At 38.7% G+C, this 25331-nt stretch overlaps 5 protein-coding genes across 7 annotated transcripts; 3 read left to right on the forward strand and 2 right to left on the reverse strand.

Moving 5' to 3' along the window:
* Positions 1–7141: 7141 nt before the first annotated feature.
* LOC116206622 (ethylene-responsive transcription factor CRF2-like) lies at positions 7142–8062 on the reverse strand. The gene has a single exon (XM_031539402.1). The coding sequence runs from the start codon at positions 8060–8062 to the stop codon at positions 7142–7144; it is 921 nt and encodes a 306-aa protein (XP_031395262.1).
* A 5605-nt stretch (positions 8063–13667) lies between these two features.
* Positions 13668–14870, forward strand: LOC116199732 (xyloglucan endotransglucosylase/hydrolase protein 9-like). The gene is made up of 2 exons (XM_031530205.1): positions 13668–14032; positions 14252–14870. Exons 1-2 carry the CDS (start codon positions 13708–13710, stop codon positions 14551–14553), a joined length of 627 nt encoding a protein of 208 aa, XP_031386065.1. The 5' UTR covers positions 13668–13707; the 3' UTR covers positions 14554–14870.
* A 1045-nt stretch (positions 14871–15915) lies between these two features.
* On the forward strand, positions 15916–17256 carry LOC116199750 (RING-H2 finger protein ATL5-like). Of its 2 annotated transcripts, none has more exons than XM_031530234.1 (3): positions 15916–16283; positions 16474–16565; positions 16657–17256. In XM_031530234.1, the coding sequence occupies exons 1-3, from the start codon at positions 16128–16130 to the stop codon at positions 16850–16852; spliced, it is 444 nt and encodes a 147-aa protein (XP_031386094.1). In that variant the 5' UTR covers positions 15916–16127; the 3' UTR covers positions 16853–17256. The 2 variants fall into 2 exon arrangements, with proteins under 2 accessions (XP_031386094.1, XP_031386089.1); XM_031530229.1 differs by having other exon boundaries at positions 15921–16283; positions 16471–16565.
* Positions 17257–18281: 1025 nt separating this feature from the next.
* LOC116199742 (WASH complex subunit 1) lies at positions 18282–20222 on the forward strand. Its single transcript, XM_031530216.1, has 2 exons — positions 18282–19018; positions 19142–20222. Exon 1 carries the CDS (start codon positions 18441–18443, stop codon positions 18978–18980), a length of 540 nt encoding a protein of 179 aa, XP_031386076.1. The 5' UTR covers positions 18282–18440; the 3' UTR covers positions 18981–19018; positions 19142–20222.
* On the reverse strand, positions 19180–23213 carry LOC116199718 (ribosomal RNA small subunit methyltransferase, chloroplastic). 2 transcript variants are annotated; one of them, XM_031530193.1, is made up of 10 exons: positions 22911–23213; positions 22482–22631; positions 22226–22282; positions 22053–22148; positions 21503–21598; positions 20972–21056; positions 20616–20672; positions 19926–19999; positions 19744–19854; positions 19180–19618 (listed from the first exon to the last, which is right to left on the reverse strand). In XM_031530193.1, the coding sequence occupies exons 1-10, from the start codon at positions 23109–23111 to the stop codon at positions 19553–19555; spliced, it is 993 nt and encodes a 330-aa protein (XP_031386053.1). In that variant the 5' UTR covers positions 23112–23213; the 3' UTR covers positions 19180–19552. The 2 variants fall into 2 exon arrangements, with proteins under 2 accessions (XP_031386053.1, XP_031386044.1); XM_031530184.1 differs by having other exon boundaries at positions 19926–20009; positions 20620–20672; positions 22911–23210.
* Positions 23214–25331: the final 2118 nt, after the last annotated feature.

Here is a 25331-nt window from a genome sequence, read left to right on the forward strand (position 1 = left end):
CACCCTGTAACCACACTAAATGATTATGATGTGGATATAGATTTTAAATTTGAAAATCACCGTAGTGCGATGTGAATATAATTTTAATGAAAAAGCGTGAAGGGAAACTGCACCACAACTTTTTTTTGGGCAAATTACAAAAAAAAATTCAAATTTTGTAAAAAGTCTCAGTTTTGTACTAAATTTTGTTTTGTAACAAAAAAACCATAAATTTTCTAAAATGTCTAAAAAATGACCTCCGTTATAACTTCCGTCAATTTTTGTTGCTAATGGTGGGTCCCTTTAATAGTCCACGTAGGTCACACGTAGGCAAAAATTGACGGAAGTTATAACGGAGGTCATTTTTTAGACATTTTAGAAAACTTATGGTTTTTTCTGTTACAAAACAAAATTTATGACAAAATTGAGACATTTTACAAAATTTGGATTTTTTTTTGTGTAATTTACCCTTTTTTGTATATCTATAGAATTAATTTTAGGTTCATTCTCTAATTCACTGCCCAAGTCCAATGACAAACCCACTTGATTTCTTAGTCCATTTAATAAAAAAAAAGCAAATTAGATAAATAAAGTATTAGATTTAGGAAATTTAATTTTCATTTGATTCCTTTTGTTTTCATTTGATTGTCCATTCTTAGTGTAATTCGTTATATTTTTATAATTTTTATTCATTATAATTCTCTAATGAGGGCTGAATAACTGTAATCTTTTAATAGTATAACTATGATTTTAACATTTCGATATCACTGCAAATATGTTAGGGATATGATTTATGATTTTACATCATAGTACGTATATAGTTCCCATAATATCCGCATCGTATAAGCTCAGTTGCTATCTCTCCATAGTACATAGGAAGAGGGCGCGATGGCTGGAATCATCAGCGTTTTCCTCATAACTTTTCCAATTCGCATTTTCTTTCATTCTTTTTCTTTGGTGAGAATTTTTATTAGTTATTATTAGCTTTCGTCAAGTACGTATTGACAAGAGACATTACGTGAGTAATACAAACGCTCTAGAATTTAAAAATAGCCACATCATCAAAGAAGAGTCATGATATATTGTTAAATTGTAAGCACAACAATAATTATATTACTTAATAATTATGCTTTTGAGCAAATACTATATATGTGTGTGTGTGTGTGTGTTGTCTTTGCCTCCTAGCGCCAAAATAACGAAAAGGCTATTCCTATCGCTTGCTAAAGTTTGGAAGTCAGCCATTTCCATTGGACAGCCACCCCCCAATTGATGATTCGAAAATGATTTATGTCCACTAATCGATCAAAATTTCTACATGTGGCTTGTTGCAATGCCCTGGACCCCGGAGGTCGCACAGTATAGAAATGACGATAACATTATTATTAGCTTTAACCAAAAGAAAAAATATATATTAGGTAATGAACTCGTGAATTTTTTTTTGGTCAATTATTCCCTCATTTTCATAAAAATTTGACGTATCTTTTCTTATGTATTATATTTCATGCATGAGCTGAAATGCTCATATATAATGATAAATCAATTGGAATATGTTTTTAACATGATAATGGCAATGTACCTTCTTCTTTTTTTAATAGACTTACAATAATTATGCCGGGATATCCATATTTTTAACCTTGTTTACGAGATGTTTCTATTGAAAATATATACACACAATAAAAAATCTTAATAGGAATTATAAGTAGATGAAAACTATTAGGAATCAAAAAATTGGCCCGACCTGACTTACCGTCTTTGGCTCACATTGATACTCCAAATTGAATAACTAAATCCTATTGATGATATTTCTCTCGTACATCTCCTAATATCTTTGATATTATCTCTCAAATATTCTACTGATGTATATATCTTATCTACAAGATATTATTCATGTCTCTAACGTCATATATGACAAGTACATTTACTTGTTATTTGTTATTAAATATTCTATACAGATTACAATATCCCGATACAGATATCTCGTGACTCATATAAATACATTTCCAGGTACCCATAAACCTTAAGTTTAATTCTTCTATCTTTTTTTTATACATTTTCATTTAAGCATTGGAGAGGGAGATCGAGACTCCCCCTCGATCCTTTCCTTTTTGCAGGTCACTCGAAACTTGTGGTTTGCACGTGATCAAGGTCTAAAAATCGAGTCTAACATTAGCGCCTTTTGTGGGAAATGGCACGAAAAGTCATCGCATCTATTATTTTCCACCACTGAGAAGAAACAATGGTTTTGATTAGAAGTGTGGCCACCTCTCAAGCCGAGAAAGACAGGACTCGAGGGGCTCCAAATCCTCCACGACAGGTGGCATCCAACAATTCGGAGCAGTCGGCTTGTCAAGACCCGCCACCACCACGACACGACTCGAACGTGGTTCAACTGGATCATCTAGAGCCTGATGTTTGAGCAATCGTGAAGGCAATCATCGTGACCTCTTAAGAGCCTCAAACTAACTTGGACAATCATGTGGCGGTGGCCCAAAGACTGAACCGACTAGAAGAAGATGTTGTCTCCTTTAAGCGTCAGCCTAAACCCCTTCGCGAAAGGAGCCTTAAGAGTTTGCCCCGCAGTATGCCTTACCTAATCACAATTCCCTTGGACCAGCTATGGTTCTCTCTCCCAAAGAAGTCCAATGCCTCATCAAGGAGAAGATTGCAAAAGCCTTTCAGACATTGAGTGGAAGCAGCTAGGCCTTCCATATCCTAACGAGGACCTTGAATCAACTATGTCGCAGGATATTCTCAACACCAAGGTATCTCGTAAATTTAACTTTCCTCAAAATAACTCTTGTTGATGGAAAAACATATCCTGTCAACCATGTGCGTCGCCATATCACATCACTTCTCAGAAGAAGCGCTTCCAAGAGCCTTTAATGCTTGCTAACTCTTGGGACCCTCACTAGGATTGCCTCCAACTGGTTTCGCTCACTGGCTCCTGGCTCTATCACCAGCTTCAAGCAACTGCAAGAGTTGTTCATCCAGAGGTTCGCAGCGACTCGGCAAGGGAAACGCGACCTCAACAAGCTATGCACCATGGAGTAGAGAGGGGGAGAAACGCTTTGAGCATGGTACGAGCGCTTCTTCAAGGTCGCCACTAATATAGAGAGCTTGACCCCTCGCGAAGCGATGTCTGCCTTCCAAAGAAGTCTCGGGAAAGGGGGCTCAAGAAGAGTCTCATTGTTACACCTCCGCAAGACTTTGCTGATATTGCAGCTCGTGCTTAGAAGTTCATAACATTGGAAGAATCTCTCTCGAGTTAGAATAAACGTGCGGGAGAGAAGCAAAAGGACCATCCCATAAGTGATAAAAAGGCGGAGCGAGCCCACATCCGCAGTTTGAGAAGTTTATGCCCTTTAATTCATCCAGGTCTACTATGCTCAATGAAATTGAGTGCCAAGGCCTAGCCACTCCACTAAAGGTTTTCAAGAAAACAGACCTAGGTTGTGAGTCCAACAAGGATTATCGTTACCATAAAGCTTGGGGATATGACACTGAGCGCTACTAGGCATTGGAGAACGACATGGAGAAGCTTATTCAAGCGGGACACCTGCGATCATTTGTTCAACAATGGGGTCGAGAGGGACGCTCGTGAAGCCTTTCTCGTTCTCGCAACCCTGGTCAGAGAGCATCTCGAGAAAGCATTCCGCAAGGAGTAATTCATTAGTGATCTTACATTTTATGCATTATTTGCTTCACTTATCTCTAGGCATATAGTTTTTCTACTTTGAGGATTTGCTTATACTTAACAATGCATTTTGAATACTTGAATATCAGTTTCAGTTTATAGGCTCCAACTTTGACAAACTGCTCGCATTACGTGATTACCGTCATTGCTGCCCAACTCTCTAAGGCCTAGGCCTCTGGTTTCTACACAAGTGGATTAAAGGGCCTTCGCTTCCTAATATCTCTCATATTATCTATAGAATATTTTATCAATATATCATATGAGATATTATTCTATCTCTAACTACATATATGGCAAGTACATCTATTTATTATTTGTTATTAAATATTTTGCACATATTACGATATCCCAATACATATATCTTGAGACTCCTATAAATAGCTCTCAAGGTGCCTATAAACCATTAGTTCAATTCTTTTACCTTTCTTCGACACATTCTCACTTAAGCATCGGAGAGGAAAATCAGGATTCCCTCCCGTTCTTCCCCTTTTTGCAGGTCGCTCGAGACTCGTAGTTTGTACGTGATTAAGGTCCGAAAACCGAGATCCTAACACATAGTAATCAATATGAGATCAATTATATATGATTTCTCTATGATGCACAATATTATTTTCTGTATTTTGTAAAGGATTGACGCTGTTAATTATATCAAATTCTTTTCTGTATTTTATAAAGGATGCTATTAATTATATCTACCAAAAAGAAAATATACATTCAAGAATACATGTAATTATATACAAAATTTTCGTGAATTAATTTATCTGATGCATATATATATCAAATAGTTTTGCATCTTCAACAGGAACAGAGCACGTAACTTCTGTACATTGGTGACCTTTTTTTTGGCTGCGCCCTTCAAGCCATACGATATTTACCTTTCATACGGTTAAAGAATTGCCCGAATCCAATCGAATTAGCAATCAATCATTGGCAGTACGCTTGGAGGTTACATATATACATATACATATATATATATATACGTATATTTGGATGGAAGTGCTAATTAAACAAAATATATATTTGGTTGATTACTTCTTATTTAAATCAACAATTTGATTGTGACGATTTTGGTACCACTGATGTCTGTTGAGAGTGGTCCAAATGTTACATTAATTACTTTTGCAAAAATTTTGCAACGTTGGTTTAGTTTTTATTGTGAAACAACTTTGCTTAACAATTTCCAACTTGTACTGCATATAATATATATGCTTATTAGTTTTTTTAATTTTTTTTCATTACCAAGGGAGTTCGGGCTTCACTCAACTAATCTTCCAGGTCCCCCGCACCCCCTACGACACACGGAACGGATAAATATGGCAAGTCATATCAAGTGATTTCAAGGAGATTCAAACTTGAAATTACATGGATAATTGCGCTCCTCCTTATTCCTAGGCCAATGCTTCGAAGCTTTTATAAGCTCTAATAGTTGATTGTATGCTTGCTAATAGTTGGTTAATGCATTGGGGATCAATGATGGGATCAATCATTATTGAAAACATGTATTCGTAGTTTTTTTTTTCCTTTTAATGAGAAAAGGGAGAGGGCAACTAGGGTAACAACCCCACAGGGCTTAACCATATTAGACCGAATCGTCCTCAGAATTTCCGATTTGAGGCATAGCTATACCATAACCCGAGGACCTAGGCTCGTCATTACGACTCCAATGAGGTATTAGAGGAACACCACTAATCCCCAAGTCTATAGTTAAAGTACTACTAATGCAATTTGGTCAATAAATAAGGGACCTTCCCCCCTTATTTGCTCTCAAGTCTCCAATGAGACTTAAACCCATGGCTTAGTGCTTAAAACAATAGTGTGTTACTAACTGAGCTACACTTCGTTGGTACATGTATTTGTAGTTGATCTCCGCAATAAGATACGCTTATATTTATTCAGCAATAAAACACCTACTAGTTTATGGTAATATTGATAAAAGAAAAACTAGTTTTTATGGTAATCTGAGTCAGTTTTGATGTCTTTCCAACTGAAATAGCTATTTCGGATTCTCAAAATGTGCCCACTGTGAAATCATATCAACTCCCTGAAGACTTCCACGTGCTATTAGAGAAGTACAAATGTTTAATGAGAAAAAGCATATGAAGTTGCGAGCGTGTATCCATACATTAGCACGACTAGACACTAGTGAGGCTACTTATGTATGTGCTTAACATAAATCTATAAATTGGATTTATGAGTTTTGTGTGTTGTTCATGTGTGTGAAATATATAGGTACTAGTGTTCTTGCTCGGACATTGTGCAGGCATTTGCATTTATAGATTTTAATAAATATTTTATGAAATATATTGCAATGTATTACCAAATGATGATTTGTAGTATTTCTATTTAATATTTTATAAATTAAATTCAAGAATTATATTAGGATTAGTTCTGCATTTTTTAGAATTTTAATTAGTAATATTTTATAAATTGGATTTATGAATTTTATAGGAATGATAAATGTAATCAAATATGTAATAATAGAAGATAGTTTTAAATACTTATAACTATCAAATAGTGACATAAAAATACATATTAAATTGTAGGTTGACGATGAAAACATTTACTGATGGAATATAGAATAAAATATTTTTCAATAAAATATAAAGGTACGTAAGGGATGAAGGGATATTTCGAAATGGAACTTGAGAAATTATATGAAAAAGGAATGATGAAAACTAATGTTATTAAATTTAATCTTCATACTTTTATGTTTTAGGCAAAGTTGGAGAACTTATTGTAAGACGACGAAAGGATTGCCCCCAGGTAAATAATTTCCGATTCGATTGTGCTCTTGTCAAAGGGTCATTTGAATTTGCATATGATCCTCTTTCCATCCAAACAATTTAAGGTATTTGAAGATTTTTTCGATTACAAAGGAGACTCAAGGCCTAGTATAATAAAAGAAAAAATCTTAAATAACTAAAAGGGACACAGATAATCCCATTAGGTATCGAACCTGCGACCCTTAGATTAATAGGTGAGGGCGCGTGCTACTGCGCTACACCATCTTTTGATAGGTATTTGGGGGTTTTAAATTCACTAAGATCGTACATTTTGAGATAAGTGAAATTACAGGTTGTATTTTGAGATTACCTCCGTATAGGGAGTAAATTAAAATTAAGCCAAAAGAAAAGTAACAAGAGGTCTTGAGCTTCTACTTGAACTCCCTTTAACAAAGATAACACTAAGTTCTTCATCATCATGCATGTCACACACTAGCTTCCACATGTGACACTTTAGCTAGACTTTACTATATTTGGACATTTTTATTTTGTATTTAAATGAAGTGTCTTTCTCTGTCTTTCCTTCTCTCTCTATGTACACAACACCACTTTAAGAAACTTGAGAGATCATCTGAAGCTTCAATATTGCATGCTTTTCTTACCCTCCAATTCATATAGAAGCTCGGTCATGGTGTAAGCAGTAACACATCATTTGCACCTCCCATGGCTCCATATATATTCACTTTCAGTTCTCAGGGCCAATATTATTGTTGTACGGCGACCCGCATGCACTAAAAGTCGGAGGAATGACCACGGAAGAAGACACCTTGAACCTCTTGCTCCTCGAACCCTCACCACTGCTTGAACACGAGCTCCACTCAGGGCTATCCATCCAGCCTGCTATTTGACAATCTGTGAACCCGTTATGATCCCCGATTCTGACGTCTCCAATGTCTGATGACCCGTCAGAGTCGAACCCTGTCGGGTGCCGGAACCCGGCCCACTCACAGCTGCAGTCGGACAAGCTTGAGCTGTCCCAGCAACACGGGTCAGCGAAATCATCCACGACATGTGATGGTACGATGATGCTTGGTTGCACCACCTTGTCCATGTTCCTCATGTCAGGTGGGTTTTGGTATTGGTGATAGCCCTTAAAGTGGAATATGCTAGCAAAGGTGAAGTGATCACTAACCCTACTTTTCGACGACTTGTTCTCTGTGGTCCTGGCCATGATACTCTGAAGGTTCTTGCTTAGTTTGGCCTTCAGGGATGAGAAACTTAGCCCGTGCGATGAGTTGTTGACCGGCCTAGACAGGTTGGCCGGCTGCTGACACGGACCATAATTATTACTTATTGATGCAAAATTCGTCCGAGCATTTTCGCCGCGTAATGCACGGGCGGCTTCATCATACGCTCGGGCTGCCTCCTCAGGAGTGTCATACGTCCCAAGCCACAGCCTCACACGTTGAGATGAGTCCTTGATCTCTGCCACCCACCTGCCCGAAGGCCGCTGCCTGACCCCAACGAACCTCCGACAGGCTGGTTTAGAAGGCAGTGCCATGGACGAGACGGTGCCAGCTGTTGTGGCGGAAACGTTATGATTGTTGTTGCAGTTGTTCTCGCCGTCGATGTTGTTTTTGTTCTTCGTGGTTTCAGATCCGGCCATGATTAAAGTTTTTAGAGTGAACCCGCTAGGGTTTTGTCAGCTCAGAGAGGATCAGAACTTGCTTGAGTTATATGGTGGGTGGGTGGTATCATATAAGAGTGAGAGTGTGTGTATATATAAGGTCTAGCCCCAAGAAGTGGTGAGCTCGATCGGGAGGAATATCGAGTATAAAGCATATACTTTCGTCGGCATTATATCTGTGTCTTTTTCCCATTAAATAAAGCACCAGTTGGGTGCATGATGTGGGCAAATTTGAGAGAATTAATCATTAGTTAGCACATTAATTGAGATAGATCGGCTAGGGTTTAGTATTTTATATGTCGTTCGAGTGTCGGCTTAAATAGCTCGGCTCATATACAAGAGATTAGGAAGATAACTACAAATTTTACTATTAGAATGAAGAACCGATCCGATCGTACACTGTACGATCACATCATAAAAATATGAATCAGCAGTATGGAAAATTAAACAAACCAAAGGCTTGTGATTGGAGAGCCGCATTCTTGGTAATCTGTTCATGGCTGTCCTATGGTGTACAAGCCGTGCCACAGCATGATTATATATATTCCAGTCTAAAGGATATGGTGTCAGCCCTCGGCTGACAATGATATTTCCACGGTGTGCTTACGATATAGTTCATTAAGGTAATACACTTGATTTTTGCTATGTCTTTGAATATAGTAACATGACGGTAAATTGAGTTATCAATTTCTATTACCGTGTAATTAACTCTTCAGACAGTAGCATATATGAAATTTAATCATTATGAATGTTAAGCTCCCTAGTTACGTTGATCATGAAAACAATTTGGTGGAAAGGATCCATTTTCTTCTAAAAAAAGAGATAATTGTCCTCATCGTCCATTTCCATTACTTTAAAATTTATTGCCCACTTGGCCAACCTCGTTATTAATTAATATATATGTATGCATAATATACTCAACAAAAGGATCCCAATTTGCCCAACTTTCTTTGTTTTTTTTTTTTTTGCTTGGAAAGGTAATTCCAATTTCCCCAACTTTCAAATATATATATATATATATATATATGAAAATAAAGCATGATCTCAATTCTCACGTCATCGCATCATCAAAAATAGAAAACAAAGATCTCTCGCTTTGCCACGTCATCATTTATGTGTTAGAAAATTTTTATAATCAATTATATAATAGAATATATATTTATTTACATATAGCTCAACAGAATCTATACAAGAGAACAAAATATGCAGTAGATTATATACATTAACTATTATTCATGAAGCTTTTATATTGTTGCAATTTATATATATACCCTGCACGAGTTGAACATAGAGAGATGCTATATTAGTCAATGCAATGCTATATATTATGTTGAACGTATTATATCAATACATATATAGATCGCATATTCTATATAAGAAATATATTGCAATGCTATATTAGTTAGTAAGTCTAAGTGTATTTCTAGAATTATATTATAAGGTAACTATATTAATTGGAAACTGTGCGTATATTTAACTATAAAATCCCTACTCCAAGCGGGCCCAAATTCACCCAAAAAACAAAAATCCCTACAACATGCAAATATTCTTGCCTCTCCTCCTCTCCTCCAAGCTTTATGCAACGTTTCCTCTCTACCTTCCAAGCTTTATTGGTTATTTATTATAAACAATCTTGTTAATTTTATTTTGATGTGTATTAGCATATTCACGTTAAAGAGTAGTTAAGTGTGTTTAAATTTTTTATAGATAAATATATGTTGTTCGATTGAAAATTTCTATGATTAGCTTTATATTGTTTGATGAACAAATTAGGGAAGATTGATAGAGGATAGCATTAGCTAATCATAAAAAGAAGACCATGTCCATCACGATATACATCGAATTTTATATTTCCAATTTTCTTTTCTTATATTATTAAGAATATTTCTCTTAATATTAACTACTTTTTACCCAGTTTATACAGTTTTATGATTTTTTTAGAAAATTTTTGGAACAAAGAATTCGTAATACAACTTAAGCCTTTTCCATCGCTCTCCATTGTAAATTTTGCATTAAAATTTTCCTTTTAGATTTAAAAATCAATGATCCTCTAATAATCTCATTTAACTTGCAATTGCAACAATTTATGAATCGATAATTTTTTTAAAATCTCGTAATATATTTATTTTAAATATTACTTTCTATCAAAAGATTATTAATCATTCATGCGCAAAGCGCGGATTTTCATCAAGTTTTACATAATATACTCAACAAAAGGATCCCAATTTGCCCAACTTTCAATTGTTTTAGAAGAAAATGCCACCAATTATCTACTGGGGCATCCTTTATCTTATTTTCCTTTTCTTAATTAATGAGGAGGGTAATGCCAATATATTCATTAACGATTGAGCAAAAAAGAGTAATCCCAATATATAATATGTTTCACTAGACCCCACGGGTAAATCTATGGATGTATCATCATGTGGCAGCTGATATATATATAATGTAATCAATCGCACTCAATGTTAATCATGCGTAACCAGTAACCATCGTGGCATCATGCAGGTAAAACAAACCCATTCATTCTCGTTACTGATAAAAAAATAAGGGAAAGTTTAACTTATACCGAATATCTGAAATCAAATATAAGATAAAACTATAAAATTGGGCTTCGACGCCCTGTAATTCATCCGAAAAAATAGAACTCTTTGTTTACTAAACAAAAACAATAGAAAAAAAAAGAACCTAGATGCGATTTAGAAAGAGCATGAGTAAGTTCTCAATAAAGAAACCAAAAGGAGATTAAAGCGAACTAAAGCTCGAGTTATGAACAAAGATTAACTACGATTCGAAAACACATGATGGTGTGAAAATTACTAGATAGTTTACGATTAGTTTCATCTTGTCTTAAATTTTACAGAATGTTATCTCGATCTCTACACGACGGATCAACCATCTCCTCGACCTCACTCCTCGAGCTTTAGTTGAGCTTCAGTTATATGCAAGCTTGGCCTCGAAATTAGCCGAGCCAAACGGCTCTCCCCGGAGAGAGTACAGAGGGAAGGAGACAGACAAAAGGCGGTCGGGATTTGTCGGGTTGCAAATCAAGAAACTGGTTTGGAACGTTGGATCGGAATTTTAAAATCCGGCGGGAGAGCGTGACGTGGCAGGTCACCGTTTGGAGTGTAGCCCTTGGGGATGGAATGATTTTCGTGGGCTCCATGACTCCGTTACGCTGTCGTTTCTGTCGGCTGCATCGAATGCCACTGGGGGGGTCGGGAGAAAATGGCTATCGCTTGTATTATTTGAACACAATCGTGGCATTACTCGTGGATTATTAATTTGTTTTAACACGAGATTTCGATTTGGAGCATTTGATATTTGTATAAATAAATAAGTTGCAGAGGCTTTTGTCTCGACTTTGAAGCTCGGTGGCCCTTCGGATTACGACTATAGTCATCCGAACTTATACACTCTTGCCTTAGATTCCCCGGAATTTATTTCTTTCTGGAGTGGAATTGAGAGGTTTTGTCAATTAGCTAGAGGGTTGTTTTCGGCCTCAACTCTGCTTTCATTCAGGGATCATGTTGCAGGTGCAATATCCCGTGTATCATCGGACAAACGCACGAGCCAAATCCGAACGGCCTGCCGGGCCTTCTTAGGTGTTCCTCCGAGAGTCAATATCAAACCGCGTGTAGAAGACGGCGACCGACTGCATGCATTTCTTCTGGAGCCGATTGAAATTAATTTGATGAGCAAGCCCAAGCCATGCATAAAAAACTTCTTTATGCACTTTTTTCCTCTTGGACCATAGCTAGTAAATGCGAGGATTAGAGTGTTTTGGAGTGCACTCTAAGATCTCGTAAACACATTTTTAAATAATTTTTCAAGTAGAATTAATAGTGTTTGATGAGCAATTCTCAAATTGTGGCTTTAGTTAAACATGATGATTATGAATACGATTCTTTTCGAACAGGTTGATAAATAATTATGAAAGTTTTTTTTTTGGGGGTAAGTAATAACTATGAAAGTTATTTCTACTTACTATGTATTTCAAATATTAATGAATTATTTATTTCATAAATATGCAATTAGTTTTTTAGTAGTTTTATTCTTACAATTTTCCATCGGTAACAACACTTGCAATTATCCTTTTTTAAGTCATGAATAATAAACACCACCATTATCTAACAAGTTAATACTTTAAAATAGACAATTGTAATATTAGATCACCATCTGCTCTCAATCGGGGAAATTAGCTATTCGAGAGGACACCATTTTTTCGCCAGGGTTTGGAATTTTATTTTATTTATCCAGGGAGAAGTTGAATTAATATATTTTTAGTTTTTAATATATCTCATGCAAAAGAGTATGATCGTTGAGGTCAAATGGAAGATTTCAAAGGAATGAGTCAGAAGTAAAAAGGGTTAATTAACAAAATAATGTTTCTCTTTTCGTTGACATGATGAACTTTTTCTGATTGGCAAGAGCGTTGAAACTTGCTAATAATTGTCCATTAACCCTTTGCTTTATTGCTGACATAATCCACTTAACCTCGATAATATCATTTGACTAACTCATTCATGTCAGCTAAGTCAGTCATGAAAACCAGCCAAAAAATAGAAATTCTAGTGGTTTGCTATTGTCGTTTGATGCATATATATTTTAACACATCGGTTTGTGTCTCCGACATGCCTAACGAGTAATTGTCACCTGGAGTTGCTCACGCTGCGTTTGGTTTTAGAATAAAGTTGAGTTGAGTTTTAATTTTAATTAATTTATAATGATTGTGATGTTGAATTATGAGAAAAAATGTGAAAAGTAATAAATAGTTGAGATAATTTATTATTAAAAGTTGAATTGAATGGTTAAAAAATTGAAAAAAAAAATAAAAAAGTAATAATTGTGTTGTTGACTTTTGTTGTGTAGTGAGTAGAGTTAAAGTTAGAGTTAAAACCTTAAAATTATATCTCGAAATCAAACGGGATAGAGTCTTTAGTTTTTGTGGAAAATATTATCAATTACCTAGGTAATTAAACCGCGATGAATATATGGTTTCTCTTTTGATGAGATCATAAAGAAAAGTGTCATTAAGGATGATTAAGGCGTCATGGAAGGAGCTGGCGGGCACAACATGACAACTTCACCTTTTGGGGTGAGTTAAAAAAGACATTAAATACGTACACCACCTCCATTGCAGATGTCACGTGGTACAACAGACCAATAGGGAAAAAAAAAAAAGCATCGTGCTGCAGAACCAACATCATTACTCGCATGATTATGCATCAAAAATGTATTTTTCTATTGGTTTGTTTATACCGCGGAGTAGTACGATAGGCACATGACTTGAACATCAATAACTAGCTTATGCTAAACTGATACAGATTTCATTTATAAAAATGATCAAAATAGTGTAATCACTCCTATAAAATGCCATGAATTTTGGATTAAAAAAAGGGTTAAATGCGCCAAAATTATGAAATTACAGATTAGTACTTTATCCTTCTATTTTGAGCTTGGGCTGATATTGTCTCTCGGCCCATTAATATTTATGGGCTCAATTAAGCCCAACCCAGAGTTTAGTCAACAGCCCGAAAGCCAACCCAAGGCCCTTTCTTCTTCAATGCTTCTTTTACCCACCCTCAGTCTCACTCGCTCACTGAACTCAGCAGGAGATCTCTTCAATGGCGGACCCAGCGCTCCACCACGAGACCCAGCCCCTGAAGCAGATCGCGGTCGACTACACCCCGGAGGCCTGCGACCACTGCGCGGAGTCCAACTCGATCGCCCTCACCTACGACCACCGCGGCGGCGCTCGGTGGCGGACCACCAGCCGGTTCCAGTACGGCACCTTCAGCGCCCACATCAAGTGCCCTGGCGGCAACACTAGCGGCCTCAACTTCAACCTCTACCTCTCCTCCCTCGAGGGGGACAAGTCCCAGGACGAGATCGACTTTGAGTTCCTCGGCAAAGACAGGACCATCGTACAGACCAACTATTACACCACAGGTCCGAACCATTCTTTCCTTCGGAAGCTCCAATTATTCGTTGCTGTGCTGAGTTTGATTTAGATCTCCATGAACATTTGCTTAGTGCTTTCAATCTAGTTAATGTGGATCGACATTGTCAGCCCGGGAATCGAAATCGAGTCGTGTGTGAAGTAGATAGATCATGGAGATTTGATCCCACATGGTATCTGCTTTCTGACTGTCCCTTCTTCATTTTCAGGGACTGGGAACAGAGAACAGATTCACGATCTGGGGTTCGACTGCTCGGATGGGTTCCACAAGTACGTCATCAAGTGGGACAAGGATTTCATCGAGTGGCTGATCGATGAGAAGGTCGTGAGGAGGGAGGATCGGAAGCCAGGGGAATCTTTCCCGGATAAGCCGATGTTCCTGTACGCCTCGGTCTGGGATGCGAGCTACATTGACAATGCAAGGTGGACGGGACCGTATATTGGTTGCGATGCGCCATACGTCTGTCTTTACAAGGAAATCCACGTCCCCTCTAGGACTGCAGTGGAGTGATGAAAATTCGATCGGAGCATCTCATTTGGTGAGTTGGAGTCTGCTATCAGTTTACTGATGGAATTTATATCATGTAATGTGTGTGTTGTTTGAGATTTGTTCTGGTTTTCGCTGATATGGGGAGAGTGATGGTTTGCTGAATAAAGTTCAGTTTGGTGAACAGCTCATCTGTCTCAATTCAGTATATCCGGCAACATGTTTGGCTATATAATGTAAACTGAGGTCTCAATATAACTCGTCTTATCTTTTTCGGTCAATAAATGATTGTTTATGCTACTGACATCAGAACGAATCTAGTTGCATTGCATTGGCCTCGACTCGAAGTTTGAGCAGCGCTGAGATTGGCAATATTAATAAATATATGTACCATTTTGGTTTATGAGTTGATATGGGTGTTTAGTTGCAGGATGATGTTATACTTGCTAGTTTCTGCTTTAGCTCTTAAAAGTTATACCCATGAACTCGAGCTTATTTTCTTCGGATTGCAGAGTAAGTGATCGGTTCATCTTCTACTTCAGTTGCAGGACGATGTTCTGAACTCGTGCTTATTTCCTTCTGTTTTCTTGGTTTGAATGAATCTCTGAATGAGATAACGTCAAGTCACTTGAAATTCATGTTTTGTGGTATTGAACGGTAGACTTATCAGACCATGCGTGTTATGCAGATTCTTGCTTGTCCAAATTCCTTGTTTTTTTCATTAAAATAATCCAATTCTGGGGATAAAAAAAAATGGAGGAAGGGAATTCTTGTGAAATTTCTAGTAAGGTACCTCCATACCTTTGTAACCCCACAAGGAGCGATTAATATCCCGCAACATAATGGGATGGTCTAAGGTAGCTGACGGCGTTCGACATGAAAATGTTGCCAAAAAGAAAAAAAAACCCTCCTTGATTGACTTTGTTCATCAAATCAATGAGTAAAGTCTTTGTGGCTGGAGCCCGTGTTATGTGCGCCAGGACGAAGTCTTTAGCCCGGTGCTTCGTGGTTAATTATAACATAGTCCATTTTTATCTTTCCCCAAAGGAAAAAAAATTGTTCATTAACATCAATCACAAGAAACTTCACAGCTTAAGCAAATTTTCTATCTCTTTTCTAAAAGCGAAAACCATAGGACCAATTGTTTTGGTGTTGGCTGGGCTGTCCAAATTTATCCCAAATTCGTAGGGATTCTCCAACAGCCACGTAGGACTAGGAATCTGTTGGGAATTTTTTACCGTTAAGATTCCTCCGCCGCCTAACTGTCGACCAACATCAACCGTCAGATAAAATCACAGACGTTCAATTCTTATTGTCCATCTGATCTCCAACAGTGGACCCCACTGCTCTCTGTACAATGAATCCAACAGCAAACCAAAATGGACTCTTTTGTCTCTCTTCGCCTCTCCTCCCAACGAAGCCCCTTCGCACACTGCAGAAATGAGAGATTAGTATGCAATGGATGAACTTTCTTCTTTGACTGGCCTTCCCAGTCACAGCTGATAGTTTACGCCGTACGGGGCGTCTTGATGTCGTGATTCTTCTCTCTGCTTCTTCGCTTAGCTCAAACAGGACTTGGGAAATCCTTCGGTGCCCAGATGGGTTTGGGGTCTAGTAAAGTTTCGACCATAATTGGGTTCGGGCTGAGCGCGCTCTTCATCTCGTTCATCTTCATGAGACTGCTCTGTCGTCGGCTCCGGAGAGCTCAATCCCGGCCCGTGCTAGAGGTCGATCCAACGATTGATGTGGAGCAGGTAAAATAAGAACGATTCATTCTCCTTGTCTATATTCTGATCAAACAGCAATATTGTGCGTGAATTTTTCGAAACTTAAGACCACTAGAGTTGTTCTCTGTTAAAATTCACGTCCGCTGAAGTGGATGGATGATGAGAACTTGCATAAGCATCGGGATTCTAATGGAATTGTGATTTTCACTTACAGCAGCAGAATCAGTTGACTGGCCTCGAACCGGTTCTGGTGGAAAAAATCGCGACAACGAATTTCAGTCGAGACACTTTCAGCGCAGAAGATGCACAGTAAGTCAGAAATCATTAGTTCTGACGCGATAGAAAAAACCAGCCTTTTCCTTCTTTGTAGTCTGTTACAGATAGTTCCATATGCCTGCAGATGCTCAATATGCTTAGGCGAGTACCAAGAGAAGGAAGTGCTTAGAATCATGCCAAAATGTGGCCACAATTTCCATCTCGTTTGCGTCGATGTTTGGCTCCGGAGGCAGTCTACTTGCCCGGTCTGTCGCCTACCCTTAATAGACTTGATTGGAATGAAGGATGTGGGTCCTGCCACCGCCAATATTCCCAGGTGACCAGGTCCCATTAATGGCTTCTTCCAGGGATCGAGAGTTCAGAAGGGACCAGAAGCAATAGCCGCAATCACCCCGATTTATCTTCCTCCAGTAGTCCTCACGAGATTATTCCTGTGGAACCTGAAACAGGCGGATGATCCGGTGTATTTGCAGACATGATAAAACTGGAACCAGCAAATGGCTCGGGCATTGGCAGAAGCATGAGATTTATTGATGGGAGGTGTACATATGATATAAGTACAAATGTTTTCCTGTACAGAATGCTCAATTATACCTGAAATGGTAGGTAGATGGTAATACTGGTTACACACAAGACTTTCTTCTGCTAGAGAGCTGAAGTTGTCAGTGTTTGTGCTGATGATCTTTTTGCTGACAAAATCCATATAGATTCTCACGTTGATATACTCCTGCATACGTACTTGCCTAGGAGGAAGACCCTTACTTTGCTTGATGATGCGCAAATCGAGTTCGTTGTAATTTTGCTCATACAAGGTTGGCCCTCCAGTTTCTAGCATGATTCTGTCCATGAAAGTAAACCTTGTCTGAAATGGCAAGGGTTTATTTCAATCAAATCTACCACCAAATGCTTCTAAAAGGAAACTCTTGTTAGGAATCCTGATGAACGGCTCGGGCTTCTGCTATTCAGATATCGATTATGGATCAAGATGTACCGAAGACGAAGCTTGTAATCATTAATCATCCACAAATCCACCTGGTGGTCATACCAATGCCCACGATATACATGCAGATTCAAGTGCTTTTCCTTGCTGCACAAGCAATCCCTTTTTATCAGACGCCGCCAATTTGTTGATCATCGCATTACTTGGGATTGGGATCGGCATGTCCGATCTGATGCTCGTGGAGAAAATTCTTCAAACAGATTGTAGACAATAAAGAATCAAATTGTGGGAATGGATCCGATCTTTTGATATTAATGCAACTTTCCCGAATGAACTATTATATGTTTATAGAAATAATATCAGATGGGAATGGCCTACTGAAGCTCTGGCGAACCCGAACTTAGACGGAGAGCTGGATAAGCATGTCGACGTACAAAAAAACCAGACAGTTCTTATTGAGAATTGGATGGATCTTACCGGTTTAATCCAGTGATTTGGCAGGTTTTACATTCCAACAACCCGTCCTAGCCAATTCTACCAAATTTAGCATCTTAACTAAGTCTTTATTTTCCGAAGCTCGATAGATGCAGATGATCCAAGGTCGACCTTGTTTATGAACATACCATGAAACTGCAACTCAAGTCGTTCGATGACCGGTGCGGTTCTGAAAACTAGATCGATGGCTCGGGAAAATCTCCCGAGAGTGCCATTCTGGGCCTCTGGCTCGTTGGGCTTTCCCTTCTAGGACGGGGCAAAGCCCAATGATGCCTTATACAAGGAGAAAAAAAAAATCTCAAATCAATAATAATAGGGGGGGGGGGGGGGGGGGGGGGGGGGGGAAAACCAAACTCGGTTCCTCTTCTTCTTGACTTTCACTTCCGCCATTGTTGTCCTGTTCAATTCCCACTTCCAGCTCAGTTCCATCATTTTACATACAGAGAGAGGGAGAGAGAACGGAGCATAACATCATGTCGGGGCCGTCGATGACGGCATCGTCATCGCCAGCCAATCGCGTACAGGAGCTAATAGTGTCGCTAGACCAAGCCGCGTTTATGGCGCGGCAGCTCCCGGCGACCTCGGACCCGGCCCTCCTCCACCAAATCCACTCCACCCTCCACCACGCACACCACTCCCTCTCATCCTTCCTCGCCGCCCCTCCTCCCGTGCCTCCTCCTCCGCCCCCGCGTCCCTCTGCCTCCGCCGCCGCCGAGAACTCCCTCTCCTCCGCCACCCACAATGGCAGCGCCGCCGCCGAGCCGATGCAGGTCGGCGAGGACGAGGAGGCAGAGGAGGACTCGAGGAGTACCTCGATCGACCGCGTCGAGGAGAGGATGCGGAACTGCTTCATCAAGAACAAGCGGCCCAAGCGGCCGCTCTCCCCATCGGCCGCCGCCGAGGACGAGGAGGAGAGAGGGCTCGGAGGTGGCGGCGGGTTGGGAGGGACGGGTTTCGATCCTTACTCCACGAGGCGGAGGGCTCTTGATCTCGTCTACCAATTTCACGGGTGACAATTTGCATTGCAGGAACAAGAAGGATGGCAATTCCGGTTGTTGTCTGTGAAGAAAAGTTTATTTTATTTTTTATTTTTGGATGCCCAGTTTTGATATATATATATATATATATATTTTTGGGTAATTCAGCCTCTTTGTTTCCCATATGTGGTTGATAGGAAGATGAAGGGAAGTAGAATCAACGCTTCTCGGTTCGGATGCTCAAACTATTAGCTGCTTGCATATATTCGATGGACCGATACGTTAGAGTCTCATCGAATGACATACTATACAGCAAATCCCAAACCGATATATAAATGCCCTGCCAGCGAATTCTCTGTGATTCTCAGCCTCACCAGCCTGCTCGAAGGTAGGTAAGACACAGCTTATGGATTTATGGAGTAGTTTCACCAGGAGGCTGAGGAGACTCGGTTGCAAGTTACGCTGAGAGTCGGGACATTCTTCCATTTTGTGTTCGGCGTTTGATAGAGGAAATGTCCAAACTGACGTAAAGGAGATCCATCCTCCCTGCCCCATTTTGCCTGTTGTTGCATCGACAAGTGCTTTTGAAGATATCGCAGTCAATGCTGTTATACTGTGGTGATCAAGTTGTGCAGCTTCACAAAGTCGTCCACTGTGAGGTCCTCCGGTCTCGACTGCACAGAAGATCGAGGAATCTCGATTCATAAGCAAAAATCCTGGGATGGAAGAATGAGAAGAGTGGAAGATATAATCCCATTTTTCAGACCACATCGGTTATACACCTTGGTGATATACTTACTGTAGCAGGACAACCAACATCGACAAGTGCCTTCTCGATGTTGGCAGCAGTGCTTAGATGCTGAAGCGTTTTCCGCAGCATTTTCCGCTTCCCATTAAATGCAGAGTTTACCTGCGTTTAACATATCATAGATTCAGAAAAGACGGCAGCTGGAAACATCATGAATTATAGATCAGACTTACCATTGAGAAGAAGCTTTTTGTAGAGGGAACTGGAGGATAGTCAGCTTCTTGCTTTAGCTTGAAGGAAACAACAGCTGCATCAACCTAATGAAACCCGTTATGCAATTCAACTGCGATCTTACTTAATAGCAGCATGTTCAGATGAATGTTAGTTATTCCCATGTGCTTCAAACTTTGCATCATAATAGTATACTGAAAATCAGGTTAACTCAAATGGGAACCATGTATTAGTCTGAGATTTGATGTCAATGTTGAATCGCCCGACTAATGACTAACATCCATAAGCATCGTTGAGCATGAGCTTGCATCCGCTCTTCCAGAACTAATACTTGTACGTTTGTAATCTATCCCATTAATGAGCATGTTGGTCCTCAGAAATCCATAATTTCCATCATGAACCACCGCCAGGCATTCAGCTTTAGTGGTTTGGGCGGGGTTACCAGGGTCGTCAGCTGTGGTCAATTCCCAGCACCGTAGTTTGCATTTAAAAAATTTACGATTTTAACCAAAAGAAGAAGATCTATCACAAACAATTGAGAAGGATGAGAAGCCCGTCAAAGTTCAGAGACAACCAACATTGGTGAGCACGAACTAGGAATATTGTGTTAGAAGTATGCATATATATTTTTATTTTTTGGGGTCCCGGTTACATTAGAAGTATGCATCTTGTTCTAGAGGAATGAGACATACTCACATTAGGCTGAGGGAAGAAATTTGATCTTGGGACATTAATTACGTATTTGGGAACTGCAAGGTCAAACAACAAATGGAAAGACATCAAGAGTGAGTATGGTGATATTAAAAATGCACACCTAAGTTTCCACATCCCTGAAAAGCAGCCACCTAGGAAGTTTCCATTTGAAAAACCAGTGACTTCTCCATAACAACAATATCAGAAATTGAAGCTTCCAAAGATAACTGTCTGTCAAATATCTTTAACGTAAAATAAAAAGAACTTAAGGATATTTTTTTTCCAAAACTTGACCTGCAGGAATTCTAACGAAAGAAAAAAAAAATCCGGAAACAAAATATTATGCAGGAAAGACCTGAATAGAAATTCACAAAGACATTTATTGGCCGGTACTCAGAGGTGCCTCGAGATGATACGGCAAGGCGGACAGCTGTCTCCTCCTGAGAAACATCCAAAAGTTTCAACAAGACTAAGCAGGCATGTTAATGAATTGAGATCAGATGTTTGGATGTAAAAACAGTAATGTACATATATTGCAATTTTTACATCACATTCCCGTAGCTTCTCCAAGGAGTAGAATTCTTTGAGTTTGACCAAAAGTGAATTACTTCACATATTTTGTTATGACTTTAAGAAGTAAGTTGAAATTCTTTATTGTACATGGTCTTGCAAATACTAGAAATCTTCTACTTTATCAGGAGATAACCACGAGTTAAATGCTTGGACGGAAGGTAGATGACATAAAAAGACAATCCACTTTAATTGGCAGATCATGTGACATCAATATGTAGATGTGATGATTGGACAAATAATAGATAGAATATAAGGTAAAAACTTCTCATATTCATAATGCTAAGAAATTTTCCTGGCAAGTGGCGGCAGTTACCTGAAGTAAGAGAACAACTTCAGAGAAGATGTCACCCATTGGAAGGAGTTGTTTCACTATATCTGTACTTATGTTGAAGGGAATATTGGATACAACCTGCAAAAAGCATACCATTCAACTGAAGTTTCATGGAACAATGGAGGGACACATTAAGTGGAAACAATGTTTATTTGGTCAGAGTGGAGCATTGAAAGTGCCTAGAAATGGAACTTGGGCAGACTCTGAACTATGAGAACCATTCATAATGGGAACAACGGTAATGGTATAGCAATACTTTCTCTGCAGTAAAGACTATGCAGTCCTGTACCTTCAATCAAAGGTTTTTAATGACAGGTAAATACAAGTATCAGAAAAAATTATGCAAAGCGTGAGGTTCATGAAGTGAGCTCTAGGCTATGTCTTTCATTTTAAAAATATAAAACCTATTCTCGAGCAAGAAAAGTTGGAAGCCGAAGCTCCAGGAATGAATTGCAAAACTAGCAAAGCTTCAACAATGGATGTGACTTTGCAGCAAAAAATTCCATATACAGTGTTCAGAGTTCAGTATTACTTTTGCATATCTAGATTTTCCACTGGACTCTGCGTTTGCCCACAATGATTCCATATGGGATCGAATGTGACATCTGATGAAGTCCTCTTGCAAAACCTACACATTCGGGAGGAAAAAATCTTTAGTTGCCGAAATAACTTGTGACAGATGAAGAGACAATTTTCAGAACTTACCTTTAGCTGTTTGGTGCCTGCAAATCTTTCACTTACAAGAGAAGCCATATGTGGATCCTGAATCCCAGAACAAAGATAAAGTAAATCACTCAAATCTATCCATCTCGCAAAAATATGCCATTTCCTCCTTCCTAGGGGTCCAAAATGCATGCTTGTTTTCACACCTACGACTACATTCTGCTTCATATGCAAACACGAGAAGGTGATCCTATCTCCAAGCTAAAAGTTCTAAAGTTGATGAGGATGCATAGAGAACCTTCTCGATTGCTAGAACCGTGGCACCGGCATCAATGAGGACATTAGTGAGCGAACCAGTTCCGGGACCAATTTCCAACACAAAGTCCCCTTCTTGCACGGTAGCCGCAGCTGCTAGCTGCTCGTTGATTTCATTGCTCAACATGTAATGCTGCAAAACGGTAGCAGGCAGCAATCAGAAGCAATATAACTCTCCTCCAATTCAATAGCAAAATCCTAGTAGAATCAATTTATATCCAGAAAAAAGTACGATTTCGACAGTCAAGTATGAAAATTGAAGAAATCATCCTCGACTATTAGTACTTATCATGTTTCACTTTTCACTGTCCTCTTCATGTTCTGTCAGAGAAGAAAGAGAAGCATAATGAAATGGGGAGCCTGGTTTCAACTGAAGGATGTCTTGCTCGGAAATAGAGGAGAAGAGCTGGACCTGGCCGAGGGATTTGCGGGGAGTGCGACCTTTGGAGTTGAGAGCCCTGACAGTGGCGTGGTAGTCGTCGGGGCTTCGTTTCCGAACTCCTTTTGCGCAGGCGACGTAAGAGGATATCCTCCGCCGGGAGCAGCAGCGCCCGCCGCTAGAGGTCGTCGGAGGGGAAGAAAATGGCGGGAGACGAACGATAGTTCCGGTCATGGTGGATATGATTTCAACTGTTCGACGAAATGATTCCAATAAAATGGACCGGCCGCCGAGAGACGCGTCAATATTATGGGAAAATCCCAGTTTGCACCGGAAAGTTTTAGGATTGTTTCATAATACTCCGAGACACATTATACGTATGGACCCATTCATCTAGTAATGTCTAAATATACAATTCATTTATAAGTTTATAAGATCGAAAATTTATGGCATTCAAAAAGTTATAGATCTAATTTCCCATTCACTAAAGATTTTATGTTACCTATATATTGTGTCCGAGGGTGTAAAGCAATATCAAACCAAAATATTCAACAAGTATTAGCTTCACTGAAAAGGCTGAAAATCAAAATATCAATATAAAGAGAAAGGTGAATTTTGTATATTATCGAATGAAAAAAAATTATTCAATTAGAGAATTGAAATCATCGATTGGGCTCAAAAAAGCATAGGCCTTAGGCAATTTGGCTAAGAAAAAACTCCTCGAATAAATGATGTGTTTCCTTTGTTGAAGTAAGTACAAATGGCCTCATTCAAGATTTTTCTAAGAATTGACTTATTGAAATCCCCTATTTTGTATCTCAAAGAAAGGAATGATCCGTCAGGCTCAGGCTTTCTCTTCGAGATCAAACATCAATAGCAACAATTCGATAAATGGCTCATTGGGATGGACCTAGCATTGCTGCCTAGCCCATCACCTTGATACGATGCACGCTCAGTAAAGTTTTACCATCCTCTTCCATAGCCATATTATGGGAACCTCACAATCAAACATATTTCTCGATTCAATGGAAGCCAAAAGAGTTGAATAGGGTCCCAACCCAAATAAGGAGGGTATCCGGGATGTGATATGGTTCCGAAGCATGAACTAGATATGGACATTTTCAATAAGATTTCATTCTTGAACAAAAATATATTTTTTGATTTATTTCATATGTTCCATGATCGAAACAAGGGACCTTCTTGGTAAAACAGATCAAACTGATTATTATCAAAATGATTCGAACTGTTTCAAAGACCCAACATGCCTATTTTTGCACGTTATACATAAAAATCTAGTATTCTTCAAACATGTAAAAACCTGTAGTGAAGTTTTGGATAAAAGCAAAAGAGATAAAAATAAACTAATTAAATTAAAGTCCTTGGTTCACATTTTTTTTTCTTTTTCTTATCAATGAATAGATCTCTTTAATTGTATGACTTAGATGTCTCGTATCAAATTGATTCTTACTTCAAACATTAGACTACTGTCTCAGTTAAAAGGGGTCATGGAATGAACAAGTTCGCAGTTTCTTGAAAACTCGCTTCATATATGAAACTTTGAGTATTCAAAGATGTTTTTGTTCTTTCCAATACAACGGCCTATCTAACAGATGTATTAGAAATCGAATATCTACAGCATTTTATAGAGTGATATTATATATGGTAAATTACCCAAAATAACAAGTTTTACACTTTCTCTTTTTCAACTATAAAATTTTACAAATTTTCTTTTAATTTTTAGCATAATTTATTTTCTAGAAAATTCACAAATTTTGTAGTTTGCATCACATTTGGCACAACGTGAGTTCATCCGTCACTTTCAACCAAGAAAACTAATTTGTCGCCTTAACGGAGATGAAATGGCTAAGGGTGTCACGCGATGCATGGAAATTGGCAAAGTGTGTGTCCGAAAGTTTTTAATAAAAAATTATTTCTAAAAAGCAAAAATAGAAAAACAAAAGATAAAAAAGAAGCCTGTGAATAGCAAGGAGGAAGAAAGGGGTTCCTTAGGCCTTGTTTGGTTACATAGTGTTATTTTAGAATTATAATTCTAACTTAACTCTACCCACTACAAGACAAAATAACTCATACAAAGTTAAAGAGTGGACCCTATTTATACCACTTTTTTCCACAACAAAACAACATAACTCATACAAAGTCAAAAGATGGATCCCATTTATACCACTCTTTTTCAAAATCAAAATCTGATTTTAAAATTCTACTATGAAACCAAACGCAACATTAAATTGCGATTGATGGAGCTTCTTGAAAGGCCACCCCCTCTCCCAGTTGGGGTTGTTAATAATAACAAAAACTGTTAGCTACTCCATTGAGGAGTGGTGACTGTCAACGAGGCCCTATTGTCGGTCCCTTCTCCTCTTCTTCTTTCAATTATGACTTTTTAATTTTTTTCTATTTTAAAAATAATTGTTCTTAAAAAAAGTTATGTAAACC

The sequence above is a fragment of the Punica granatum genome, chromosome 1 (assembly GCF_007655135.1).
Source record: "Punica granatum isolate Tunisia-2019 chromosome 1, ASM765513v2, whole genome shotgun sequence".
Lineage (NCBI taxonomy): Eukaryota > Viridiplantae > Streptophyta > Magnoliopsida > Myrtales > Lythraceae > Punica > Punica granatum.